A 13,421-nucleotide genomic window follows, 5' to 3' on the forward strand; every position below is an offset into this window, starting at 1 on the left:
ACTCGACCGCAAACCCCTCCGCACGACCCCTGGCCTCCCTCCGGCAAGCCGCGCCGCGCCGTCGTGGCCTGAGCTGGGCTGCAGCGCCGTCGTCCGCACTTTAGCGAAAGTGCGGACGTCCTCTTTGGAACGCGTCCGTATATATATATATATATATATATATATATATATATATATATATATATATATATATATATATATATATAGAGACACACACAGCAAAATAATCAAAGACAAAGAAGAGCACTATTATGGCCTTAAAATTTGTTTTTTGTCAAGGGTCAAACTTAGTTCTTATTACTTTAGTAATAGAATGATGGTCTGATCGCAATTTGTCCACCACCATCACCAACCATACTTTATTCTTTAACACTATAAAAATTAAAAATGAAGGACCGCCGAGCTGAAGGAAACTTTCCCACAAAGGCGGCAAATTAAAAGCACAGTACGTAGGTAGGTACGTATAGTTTTACATGATGGCGCACGCTTGGGGATTTTCTTCACTGAAACAATCGGGGCGGGTCACGCAGTAACTAGTGGTGTAGCTCCTCCCACCGCCGTAACTATCATACACCGGCCTTCCATAGTAGCCATCATACTGTATGTAAGGGGCAGGCCCACCGTAACCATACCCAGTTTCGCAGGGACCACCAGGACGCCCTCCGTAACATTCCATACAACACGGGTTCTTCGGCTTCGGCTTCGACTCCGACTCAACCTTCGGCTTCTCGCCTTCTTTGGGTGGTTTATCTTCCTTTGGTTTCTCTTTGGGCTTCTCGGGCTCTTTGATCTCGATGCTCTTAATGGCGCCACCTCCTTTGCAGCATAGCTTGTCCCTGATCTTTTCAGGACTGCAGCAGACCACTTTGATGATCACCTGGTTGTTCTTCTCGTCGTACGTCTGGTCTCGTATTTCTCTTGTTCACAAATATCCAACCAATAGTACCACAAATCACTTAGTTTACGTTTTTCACAATATTAATGAACCGAACTGGAAGAGAAAAGAGAGACTCACCAGGGAATTTACAGAGAACTTTCTTGACCTTCCTGTAGCATTTTTCACACTGAAGATCTACCTTCAGAATCATTATAGTCACCTGACATTAATACAATCATTTGCAGAAATTAGATAGATATAGAAAGGAGGTTTTTTCTGCAAAACAAGAAGGGCGTGGGCGTGATTAAGAATTAATTTATCTTCTCGGGTTTGAAGATGAGAAATCGAATCCATCAGGTTCTGTGTTTCTGACAGAAGAATGATGGATTAAGTAGTACGTGATAAATTGAAGAAATAGAGCAAAACTTTGAGAGTTAAAATAATTAGTAGCTGCGGCCACAAAAAATACATACTGACAGGAGCACAATTGATCAAATGGGCGATCTAGTTATCGATAACATAAGAAAAAAGAAATGGAAAAGCATAAACAACTTTCTAGTGCATAGAGAAATACCTTCTTTTCCCCCATTGTTGTTGCAGTGAGTGCTCGATCAGATGAGATCTGATGTTTTGGACAGTCTGGGCGAAATGATTGAATACAGGGGCGGAACGACCATAAATGGTGAAGGGGTCAAGACTCAAGACTCAAGACCCCCAAGTCAACATGCATCGGACATTTCTTCACTTAATGCACTTGCCTAAATATAGTTGAAGGGTTTTCAAGTCTTTGGTCATCTGGGCCCTGCGTTTCTTGTAAAGAAACGTGGTTTATTTGGAGAGAAATGCTGGTGTGTAGGGAAGGTGAGATTGAAGGTGTGAATATCAGAGTTACTCGGCCTGAGCTTTCTAGAGGAGCAAGAGAGAGAGAGAGGGTGTGGCGATTATGGAAGAGAAAAGAGGGTGTGGGGAGGGTACATGATAAGCCATTTTCCCGCTCTGTTTTGCTTAAAAGGAAGGGTCTCGTTTTATTATACCGACCTTGCGAGTGAAAGTAGCTTCCGGGATTCCACTGGGTTAAAAATGTCTATCGACCATCAAAATATCTACATGCTCCTTTTTGGTTTTGAGCCACAAGTGATTACTGTTGTTTGGCCTGCTCAAAAGTAAAGGTTTTCCTTCATATTATTTGACTTGCTATCTTGGTAGATATATCATTTTGTCTTTTGATAACAGATCTTGATACATTTTGAAATAAAATTAAACAACTAAAAACCAATACTGGCAGTCAGTGAAACCAAAATAATTTAGTTTTAAATTGGGGGAGATGCAGAAGTCATGTCTATCTAATGAGCGAGCACCAATTCCTGAATTCCACCTTCATTTACAACTGGACTCTTCACCTCTGCAGCAGCTTCAACTTGGTTCAAACATTTTGGAGATTTCCGTGGGTATCATGGTGCTCACAAATTAGCTCCCCACAAATCTGACAGTCAAGAGTCAGAAAGAGTAAGTATCAAGCATTTCATTTGCTCAAAATCAAAATCAGTTCTGCAATCTATTTTCTCACTTCAAACTAATACCAACAAATGAAAATAAAAGAAACAAAGGTGTAAAAGGACAAGCTTACATTGTTATCAGAAGTAAAGACTAACAATCAGGTGATTAGAATTTGACAATTGGGAAATCAACAAATGTGAGGAACTTAACCGAAACCAACTCAACAGATCACTGAATTAGAATACAAACTTTGTAGTGTCAAGAGTTACTTTCCATTACATAGCAATGTAGCAGCATTCTGCTCAACTCCACAAAGATAAAACAAATTATTCAGTCTACGTTCTTCTAGTTGAGAGATATTGAGGCCACTGCCAAAGGCCTCCCATTGTTCCAAAGTGCCACAAATACATATGCCCCTGCACACAGTTCCTTTTAGTACAGAAAAGTAACAAAACCAAACTTCTATTGCAGCATTGCTTATTCCCTAAATTCGCAAAAGCAACTTTTGAATAACTAAAACAACACAATTAGAAAAATGAAGATAACAATTTCTAACAAAAACTCTGTGAGGCTTAGTACTGGATTTATAACTCAGCAATTCCGAAGAGGTTTCCAAAAGTATTGGGAAACTTTTTACTGTTTGAATCAATATAAATTTGGTAAGATAATTAAAATTCCAAATATATATATATATATATATATATATATATATCAGAAATGGAAAATAGATTTAGTACATGAATGAGTTTCCAGTAACCATGACCAACCTAAGAACATGATTAAAAGGCATTTCAATTCCAACTTCCAACAACAAGGTTGCTGGAAGAATAACTTCTAAGTTGAAATCCATCGACTCAAATATAGTTTTCATCAGCAAAATAAAAAACTAATGAATCATACATGTCAGATTCCCAAAATTTAAGGGTGAAGAATGAAGAATGCATGCTTAACTTAGCTTTCCAGCAAATATGCTTATTGTCTACGAGAATGTGAAGAAGAAAAGTCGGACAAAGCTGGAAGCTGAAGACAGTGGGTATGTCACAAAATGCCATAAGAATAGGCAATAATACCAGTGCATAGTACCGACTCTAAAAAGTTAGATACATGAAAATAATCAAAGACAAAGAAGAGCACTATTATGACCTTAATTTTTTTGTCAAGGGTCAAACTCAGTTTATATTAATATAGTAATAGAATGATAATCATATTCAACAGAAAGAGCAAATGAAAACTCACAGCGTTGATCTTAGATGTCTGCAATACCACTGGTGACTGGTGAAACTAAAGTCTCCCTGTAAATGACTGCATCAGGGTTCCATTTGTTGTGGGTCCTAACAACATTCCTCAATGTCTGTTCCTTGAAGCTATATAATGCCAAGGACTTAAAATCACAAGTGTTGGCGATCAAACCTTCACCATTCTCTAATATGCACAGAGGCATCATGATTGAGAATTGAAAATCTTCACGTAAAATATCTAAAGAAGCAACTTCAGTCTAAAGAAGCAACTTCAGTCCACGAATCCTGGACCCCATATTCCTTCATCATCCATATTTTAAGCCTGATGATCTCATTGTGTAGAAAGCCATATGTATATACACGACGACATTCTCCAGGAATAAAGTGGCATCTAAAACCAGCCTGAGAGGGCAACGGAATCATCTCCTGAAACTTTTCCTCTGCTAAATCAAAAGAGATAGTCCTTGAATCTGTTTGACGAAAATCATTGAATATGGTCAATGCCCAATGCAGAGCACCATTTGACAAGCACCCTGGCCCTTCCAAGCAAAAGTAACTAAGACCCTTATGGGTCCTCCATGAACCTGATTTGAAACTAAAGACCTGAACCACGGTTTCCTCAGAACCCCTAACTCTATGACTGTACCCTGTCACTACCTTATAGTCATCATTAGTAAGATCATAACCAAATCCGCAAAACTTCATAGTAAGATCATAACCAACTCCGCAAAGCTTCAAAGTGACATGACCAGTAGGTTTTGGCAACAAATTGGATTGTCCAGTACAAGGGTTCCATAACACCATGTCTTTCTGGTCAATTTCTACACAAATCAGGCCATTGCAAGAACCCACAATTTTTCTAATACTTGAATCAGGGAACATTACCGGAAACTCGAGCTTTCTAATTGCAAGATGAGCATCTCCATCATCCTTCAACTCCTTCAATGCTTCACAGTCAAGGGACAAATCCTTGGATGCTTCACAGTATATGTAGGGATTCATTGATATCAAGAGGCTGGAGGTGTTCTCGGTGAAGCCTTTGCTTGCGTAGTTGAAGTGCTTGGTGACAAAGTGAGACTGGGAGATGAGAGCACGCCATGGCTTGCAGACGCAGCGAAATCGCATCAGTGATTTGACCGGTAGCCATGCCAGTATCTCATCAAGGACGCCATCGAGGCTCTAATATTTGTTATTGGGCTTGAATTTTTTTTTTTTTGAAGCCAATTTTGGGCCTAGGCCTATCTCATCCATTACGCAGTATTCTGCAAGTTATTAGCATTGAGAATAGATGAAAAGAGTAAAAACTTGGGAGTGATAAAACTCGACTGATCAATAGAGACAAGAAATCCTGTAATCCTGTACATATTGATGTTTCACAGAAGTACAAAATATATGGAGAGATCAGTAATTGCTTTCACTTCGGAACTCATTGAATTCTCTCCACCCTCTTGCCGAGTCCCACCTTGAATTCCAACTAGGGGATGCTTAACCTCTTCATATTTCTGTTTTTCCACAAGTGGCGCTTTTTCTTCACTCACTCAAAAGGAAAAGCAGTTCTCTCCACCCCTTGTCTTCAACTACTAGCCACCAACAGTTCTGACAGTCAAGATTCATAAATAGTACTTATGAGTCATTTCACTCACTCAAAAGGCAAAGCGGTTAAACAAGGAATACCATCAAAAGGAAAAACAAAGACAAATTAAGCTCAAGTAAACTGATATAATAACTTAATTGAAACAATGGAAGAGGAAAGGATAAGCATAATGTGCTTGTCACAGGACTTCAGCAGATGTTTACAGCCAGCCATCTGGAGTGTTTTTTGGTAGGCAGCTATCTTAAAACATTTAGTTGAATTCCAAAGAAGAGGCAAAACTTAAAAAAAGTCAAGTCAAGATGCCAAGTGAAAAAAGTGCCATAGGCAAAATTAAATAACCAATGCATGACACATTTACAGACAAACAGAAGTTAGATTCATTTGAGACAGTAATGGTTTTCATATCAGAAGTCATGACTAAACAAGTCAGTGAAGCTGGAATTTGGCATTGGAAAATCATCGATGACAGAAACCTGACGAAGTCCAAAGATCATGGGATTACAATACGAATTTAACTTTCCTTTATAGTGATAAAATCAACCATTCTGCTCATCTCCCTATAGGTAAAACTAACAATCCAACAAACTTTATCATCTATCTGATAAATAGTTAGGCCATTGGCAAATGTGTTCCAAAATGGCAAATCCATGAACCACTAGGCGAAAAACCACATGCCCCGGAAGACAGTTTTCTTTGATTACACAAAAGAGTAACAAAACAACTTATGTTGCTTACCCTCTGGATGATTAAAAGAAAGTTTCAAACTACTAAACTATCAAGTAAAATGAAAAATGGATACAGCCAACTGTGGGAGGTTTAGTACTATTTGTTCATAACAGAGTAATTGCTAGGATCGAAAGAACAAGTAAAGAAAATATAAAATCTTATTTGTCCAGGTCAAAGCCACGCAAAGGAAACATACTATAGAATAGAGCAAAGGAAACACTTACAAGGTTGATTTCAGATATTTTCCTAAAACGGCGAAACTAAACTCTCCACATACATAGCTGGTTCCGGTGCCAAATCAACAGGAGTCTCAAGAACATTCACACATGCCCCTCCATTTGGACTATACAGCACCAAGTAGTTCCCATTAGAATTCATCAAAACTTCACCGTTCTCTAAAATGCATATAGGAGTAGAAAAACTGTAACAATATCCAATAGGAAGTTGAGGTATTTCTGTGGGAATTTGCATAACTTTAGTCCAAGATTCTCTCATCACCCACATTGTAATTTCACTGCTGTTATAGATATATACAAAGAGACTATTTTCAGCAATCCCAATCCGAGCAGAGATATATTCCCGACTAAGATATGACAATGGAATCAACTCCTGAAATGTCTCCTCTGCTAAATCAAAACACATGATCCTTGCACTAAGTACCGGCCGAATCGTCACCCCCGCGTCCCATTTCATCTCGACCCAATGTAGAGCACCATTTGATAAGCACCCCTGCCCATTCAAATTAACATAATCGAGGCCATCAATAGTCCTCCATGACCCTTTTTTGAGCTGAAACATCACAACTGTGGTTGCAAGAGCACCATTTCTTTCGCCTCTGCAGCCAAATACAACCTTGTAGTCATCAATGGTGGAATCATAACCAAACCCATAAAACATTACGATACCCACATGAGAGTGGTTCGGCATCAGTAAGGTTCTGGTAACTCTAGTACTAGGGTTCCAAAAAATAACAGAAGACGAATTTTCCAGTAAACAAATCAAGCCATTGCAAGAACCCACAAATTTCAAAGCTCCAACAGGGATAGGTAAATCAAGGCTAGTGCTTGAGACGCTGCAAACGGCGTCGTTCAGTGCACTGATGTCAATGGACTGGAAAGGTGCGACTGAGAAAAGCAGCCTGCGGCGGCGGTTGAAGCGGCGGAGGTGCATCGTAACCAAGTGAGAATCGGAGATCAAAGCACGCCATGACTTGCAAACGCAGCGGAATTGGATTAGGGTTTTGACTGGGAGTCTTGATAGTATGTCGATAAGAAGATCATCGGATTCGATGTGAGGTCGGCCGCCGGAGGGGACTAGTTGCTTGTTCTGGTGCCGGTGCCGGAGTCCGGTAGCCATGTCTCTCAAAATTCGTCCGAAATTTGAAAGATAATTAAAAGTTTGAAACTTGAATTAGGGATTAGTCTTTGAAACTGGAAAGAGCAATTGAAAACTTACTAGGTAGTTGCGAGCATGACTGAAAGTCTGAAAGAACGACTGAACGAGCACAAGAAGTTTTGGGGAGCAAGAAAAGAAGGGCAGAGTTTTTTTTGTTTTTTTTTTTGTATTTTTTTTGGTCTGAGAAAAAAATGAGAAAAGCGCAGAGTCAAGTAGTACGTATTTTGAGCAAAAAAAACAGAGTATATATGTATTGTTTTTCAATAATAAATGTTTAAATTAGCAGGCAAATCATTCGATGGCCTGGAAAGGATGTCAAATTCTGGACCTTTAATTGGGCTTTTGATTTCCTTTTATTACCATATTTTGGATGATAATGTCAAGGCTATTGAGGATTTGAATGAATCTGTAAGTGATGTACTTATGGAAGCTGGAACTGGGACAAATTAGCACTTGTTCTGGATCAAAAGATTATTGATCATATAATTAGCATTCCTATTCCTGTTTCTGATTTACAAGATGAATTTGTTTGGGGTCTTGCAGCAGATGGTGCCTTTTCCATAAAATCTGCTACTTGGCTCCAGTGTAGTCCTAATTTTCATAGCCAATCAACTTTCTTGAATAAATTGTGGAAACTTAATCTCCCCCCAAAAGTTAGAATCTTTGCTTGGCTGTTTTTGCGGGAGAGATTGAAAACTACGACTTTCATTGCTCGTTATAATCAGTCTATTGTCTCTACTTGGTTTGGTTCTGTTTCGACTGTGGTCTCGTCCGCCTTACTGCTAGATACTGTAAACCTTAGCTGCCCAAGGGGCTTTGTTTTGTAATTTCCTTTTCTCCTCAAAAAAAAAATATATATATATATATAATAATAATAATAATAAATGTTTAAATTAAAACTAAATTGAGATGGAAATGACATAGAAGTTTGTAATTCATTCTCATTAAATTCTCTTGATATAAGAGTGAGTTTATATTATGAGGACATAACTAATGATATTTACATGGAGGACCACTACATGAGTTTAGTTAGGGACTATCTAATCAAGAATTTGGGAGACTCACTTTTCGATTACATTACGGCAAATCAACAGTTAGATGTTTATGTATGCATGAGTAGATCACTTTTGAAAATTTTCTTTCAAATTGTCAATCGTTAAGGTACCGAACTAGATCAAATCAATCGACGAACCAAATTTGTCTAACATGAACAACATGAACTGTTCATGTTCATAACCGATAAATCAGGATTATGAATGTCTTAATGATTTTCAATTTGGTTGAAAATTGTATAAATGATCTATACATATATATTTATATATCTAACGGTGATTTGTGGAAATGTGATCGAAAAATGGATCTAACACAAAAGTTTTCAACTAGTCCTCATTTTAATGGTTAAATATATGAGGACTAATTGAATATTTTCTAATCAACGGTTAAATATATAGGGAGGGAACCCTTTTAATGAGGACCATTAAAATGAGAACTATACACACACACATACATTCACACACTATTTACAACATAATGGAACTGTTTTTTTTTTCTTTTTCATCATGTTTGGATCACCATTAGACTATAGGTTTTCGCTATTGGACTAGGAAATTCCACCACGGTATTTTTTTTTAAGAAAAGGTTAATATAGGGCACTTTTTTATTTTTTGTTGAAAAATGAATATTCATATATTCGCATGATTTCACTGAGCTACCGTCAGTAAATTACACCATAGCCTAAACTCCCAAAGCAAATAAAATTGCTATGTTTTTTTTGGCCTAATTGAGAAGAGAATGCCTAGTAAGTAACAACCATTACACTATTACAGAACTACTTGTACAATGCACATTTATTCAAAGTGACTGCTAAGAAAACTAAAAAAACTATAAAATAAAAATAAATAAATAAACCTTGACCTAATTGATGTTACATGACGTCATGACCCAACCAATAAAAATAGTACATTTATCTAAGACCGCTATTGGTGTACATCAATACTAGCCACTAGATTGAACCTACTGTACATATATCATCAAAAAAATCAAGGGATGCCTCAAACAAAGAAGCAAGAAAAATAAATTTAGCCAATGGGCCTAGAGCCTAAAACCCAAACTCATTCTCCTTACCAACTAATTTCGACTAGAAAAGATAAAATAGATCCACTCTGAGCCAGGCCTAAGCCTAGAGCAAACCACCTCCCTCGCAACCTAAACTGAATCACCACCACTGTTCGGCCTCTGGTGGCTGGACCCACCACCAAACCATCAGTAGAAGCCGCTGCTTTCACCGAGCTTCTTCCTCAACAAGAGTCGTCGCTACTGAGTAAGAGCAGCAACAATGACATCGCCCAGCACAACCTCTCCGCTGCAACCCCAACCCGACTTGGGTCCCCACCCGTGTAGAACACATGCTATATTCTTCAACAGACAATACTCTCAACCACAATCACCGGCAATTGCGACTCCTAAATCATATGTTCCACCAAGTGAATTCCCCCCCCCCACCAAACACCAAGAACACACCCGTGTCAAAAGCTCAACCCTCAAAATACACTTGCAACCCGTGCAGCAAGGTTGTTGACCTGCCTTAAAATACTAGGAATCGCCGAAACAGGTCGCAGCCACCTACCGATCTACCACAAAGCCCGAGGATTTGCAAAGAGAAACCCTATGTTTTCGGCTTTTAATATAGCACATTGTCTTTTTTTTTTTAAAGGAAAGTTCATTGAATCATTAGTTACTACAATCACTTAGAAGGGGCATCCCATATATATCTGGGTGCACATTTTCTTACTAAAATATTTTGTGGAAAATAACTTTCAATTTTTGTTTATTTTCAAGCACATAACAATAATTATGCTTAAAATAAATTTATAATCGAGAATAGAATTAAATGTGTTATAGGACTTGCATGCTTTGAAAGTGCGACAACCATTCCCCTTAAACATGCTTTATATACATATTACTTTATATAGATCGCAAAATATTGTGATTTTCAGAATTATGTGGTGATGTCTGAATTTTCCCCAATTTTATAAGGAAAAAAAAACAACCTAAGTCAAAAGGCTAAGAAATAAATTTTGGATTTTTGTCCATTTACCCCAATTTTAGAGATTTTTTTCCCACGTACCCCATTAAGTTTTTTTAATTCACCTTTACCCAAAACACTCTAAGGCCATCTGTCACGCCCCGAATTTTGAATAACAATGAATTCAAATCCGAAACATGAATACAACTAAAACAAATAAAGTCCTGAATTTTATTCTCAAAAACAAACCACACCACACGCCACTCAAAATTTCAAATCCCGAAATCCTCGAGTTAAAATTTACAACTCATACTCATAAGGTAAAATTGTAAAGCTCTAAATGAGCATAACAAACCTCACAAAATAAATGCGAATAAATTGAATGCTGCGACCCTAGACAGCTCGGTCACCGCCCTGATTCTCCTGACCTGCAGGAATAACCGCTACACCATAGAATAGTGCACCGGGATTGCAAACAACAAACCCGGTAAGCTTTTTAAGCCAGTATGAGTAAACTCAATTAAAGTGACTCACGTCAAGCATGCTTATAATTTCTCAACTCGTGAGATAAATTAAAGCAACAATAATCAACTCCACAAAACACATTTGAATTTAAAATCAAATAAGATAAAAATCGGTAATACCTGCATAGAAAATTAGTTCAGGAGATTACATTAAAAATCACCTCCACAATTCATTCGAAATCAAGTCCCACAAGAATGACAAAGGAAAGGACACCGACACTTTCTTGTAACACAAATATACCCATGGGCACACGATAACTCAAAATTATCTCCCATGCAATATATTGGCAGACATACTAGAACTCTAACTGAATCGTAAACTGTCACCCCCGTCGGGGTTCAGCCTTACGATAATAATTGCCTCGTTACAAATGTGATAAAAGGTCCTTAGACCAAAACATTCAATGTACAATTTCATCAATCACTCACCTGATGGATCGTACACCGATAATCAAAGTACAATTTCATCAATCACTCGCATGATGAATCGTACCCCGATATTCAAGTACAATTTCATCAATCACTCACACATGATGAATCGTACCCTGATATTCAAGTACAATTTCATCAATCACTCACATGATGAATTGTACACCGATATTCAAGTACAATTTCATCAATCACTCACATGATGAATCGTACAATTTCATCAACACCATAAAATCAACACTTACCCAAATACCACACCATTCAATATATATTTCACGTAAATATATAAATATATATATATATATATATATATATATATATATACGTAGTCACCCTCACAGGAATGACTACTGATACCAACTATAGTTCACAAGCGTTCAAAATCGGGAAATTCATTTTTATAAGACTTGTGTTTACTTACCCATGGACCGTAGGGATCAAGTCCACTTTATTTAAAAACAAATATTTATTTTCAAAAAATAATTTCCACAATTTATCGAATAAATAGAAAAATAGCAAGATTCGGTTTGTAAATGAACCATGTGAGATTTACTCACCTCTAACTCCCGCTGCATCTTCTATCAACCAAATCACAATATCTCAATCGTTCGTCAACTCAAACCGTCAAGTACCTAATCAAGTGCAGTCTTAACTCAGCAAATGATTCATAAAATATACTTAAACAATGATACAACGGTCGGATTCTCACCAATGACCACACAAAGTCATCGGGACAGTCATACGATCATAATATCAAAACTACAAGTCGATCGGATGGCCAGAACCTCACGGATCACAAACCGAATGATCGAAATCGTAAAATTCATAACTTAATCATACGATCTCCAAAAATTAAGTGTTGTATGTTGAAATGATCGTATCGACATGTAGAACACAAAAATGGGCAGAAATGCCCTTGAGGTGGCCGGAAATGGTCGCCGGAATTAGACGCAGAGCCTCCGCCAACCACCGCCAACTGTGTCGGGGATAGGCTTCTCCTCTTCATTTCATCGAATTGAACAACTTTCCTAACTAGCATGAAGTCTGAAAACGAAAGGACGTGGTCAAAAATTACCAAAAACAGTCGTGTGTGGCCGGAATTTTTTCAGAAACCGACGAACGCGAAAAACTTCACTTCAAGTGCTTTCCTTCTTGGAGTATGATCAGGAGGTTGAGGCGAGTTCAACAAGCCAAGAAACTCGAGTTTTAGTGGTCGATAACTCGAGATATCGCCAGGCACAGATCCAGGGGTGGGCTGAGGTGTGCTGCAGCACACCTCAACATTTTGGAGAAAAAAAAAATGTTTATATATATATGCTGCAACAAGCCAACAACTCACTTTTTTTCTCCCCTTTTCTCCTCGTCTGTTGTCCCCTCCTCACCTTTTCTCCCCTTCTCTCCTCTTTTCTGTCTTTTCTCCCCTCTTATGTGACTCCCCTCCTCACCTTTTCTCCCATTTTCTCCTCCTTTCTGTCTTTTCTCCCCTCTTCTTCTCTTTTTTGTCGTCCTCTCCTCACCTCTCTCTACACATCAGCGTCGGTCTCTCACCTCTCTCTACCAAGTCACTCACTTCTCTCCTTAGCACTCTGCTCTCATTCTCTCCACTTTATTGAGGTATGAATTTTTCTGATGAAATTAGAATGTGATTTAGGTTAGAATTTGGGTATTTCTAGTTTTGTTGATGTAAGGGATATTAATATTGTTAACTCATCTTCTAAGCATGTATTTGAGTTAAAATCTATTCAAGAAGTTGAAGTTGTGGAACAAATTGCTGTTGGGGAACTGGAAACTGGAAAGTGAGCTAACCAGAGACATGTAATTTGCAAAGAGCTAGAGCTACTCAGTAGAGTTCAAGGTATTATTCTATCAAGAACTTGATGAAATTGTACAACTCAACTAGTTCAGTCTTGAAAAACATGATAGATAATTGACTCAATGGGAAAAATATGTGGACAGGTTTGGGGGCTTCTAAAGCTCTTAGATCATTTGACAAGTGTTATGCAATTGAGATATACCATCAAAACGAAGTAGAATCTGCTAAATTTTTAAGAATAATTTTTCTTGCCAGCATAAGGTCAATTTAGCACACCTCAAATTTAATTCCTGGTTCTGTGCC

The 13,421-nt window shown here is 38.0% G+C and overlaps 3 protein-coding genes across 4 annotated transcripts; all 3 read right to left on the bottom strand.

Moving 5' to 3' along the window:
• Window positions 1-263: 263 nt before the first annotated feature.
• LOC112173944 (protein PYRICULARIA ORYZAE RESISTANCE 21) lies at window positions 264-1,875 on the bottom strand. The gene is made up of 3 exons (XM_024311637.2): window positions 1,452-1,875; window positions 1,016-1,097; window positions 264-915 (listed from the first exon to the last, which is right to left on the bottom strand). Exons 1-3 carry the CDS (start codon window positions 1,464-1,466, stop codon window positions 470-472), a joined length of 543 nt encoding a protein of 180 aa, XP_024167405.1. The 5' UTR covers window positions 1,467-1,875; the 3' UTR covers window positions 264-469.
• Window positions 1,876-2,034: 159 nt separating this feature from the next.
• Window positions 2,035-7,525, bottom strand: LOC112173932 (F-box/kelch-repeat protein At3g23880-like). 2 transcript variants are annotated; one of them, XM_024311620.2, is made up of 4 exons: window positions 6,157-7,525; window positions 3,611-5,208; window positions 2,505-2,790; window positions 2,035-2,360 (listed from the first exon to the last, which is right to left on the bottom strand). In XM_024311620.2, exon 1 carries the CDS (start codon window positions 7,286-7,288, stop codon window positions 6,179-6,181), a length of 1,110 nt encoding a protein of 369 aa, XP_024167388.1. In that variant the 5' UTR covers window positions 7,289-7,525; the 3' UTR covers window positions 2,035-2,360; window positions 2,505-2,790; window positions 3,611-5,208; window positions 6,157-6,178. The 2 variants fall into 2 exon arrangements, with proteins under 2 accessions (XP_024167388.1, XP_040366001.1); XM_040510067.1 differs by having other exon boundaries at window positions 2,035-2,790.
• LOC112166711 (F-box/kelch-repeat protein At3g23880) lies at window positions 3,865-4,737 on the bottom strand. Its single transcript, XM_024303601.1, has one exon. The coding sequence runs from the start codon at window positions 4,735-4,737 to the stop codon at window positions 3,865-3,867; it is 873 nt and encodes a 290-aa protein (XP_024159369.1).
• Window positions 7,526-13,421: the final 5,896 nt, after the last annotated feature.

This window comes from Rosa chinensis, chromosome 1 (genome assembly GCF_002994745.2).
Source record: "Rosa chinensis cultivar Old Blush chromosome 1, RchiOBHm-V2, whole genome shotgun sequence".
Classification (NCBI taxonomy): Eukaryota; Viridiplantae; Streptophyta; class Magnoliopsida; order Rosales; family Rosaceae; genus Rosa; species Rosa chinensis.

Coding starts and splice junctions, on each gene's coding strand:
- LOC112173944 (XM_024311637.2), bottom strand. Junction 916..1,015: donor AGTTCTCTGTAAATTCCCTG/GTGAGTCTCTCT, acceptor TGTGAACAAGAG/AAATACGAGACCAGACGTAC.
- LOC112166711 (XM_024303601.1), bottom strand. CDS start 4,737: ATGCGATTTCGCTGCGTCTGCAAGCCATGGCGTGCTCTCATCTCCCAG.
- LOC112173932 (XM_024311620.2), bottom strand. CDS start 7,288: ATGGCTACCGGACTCCGGCACCGGCACCAGAACAAGCAACTAGTCCCC.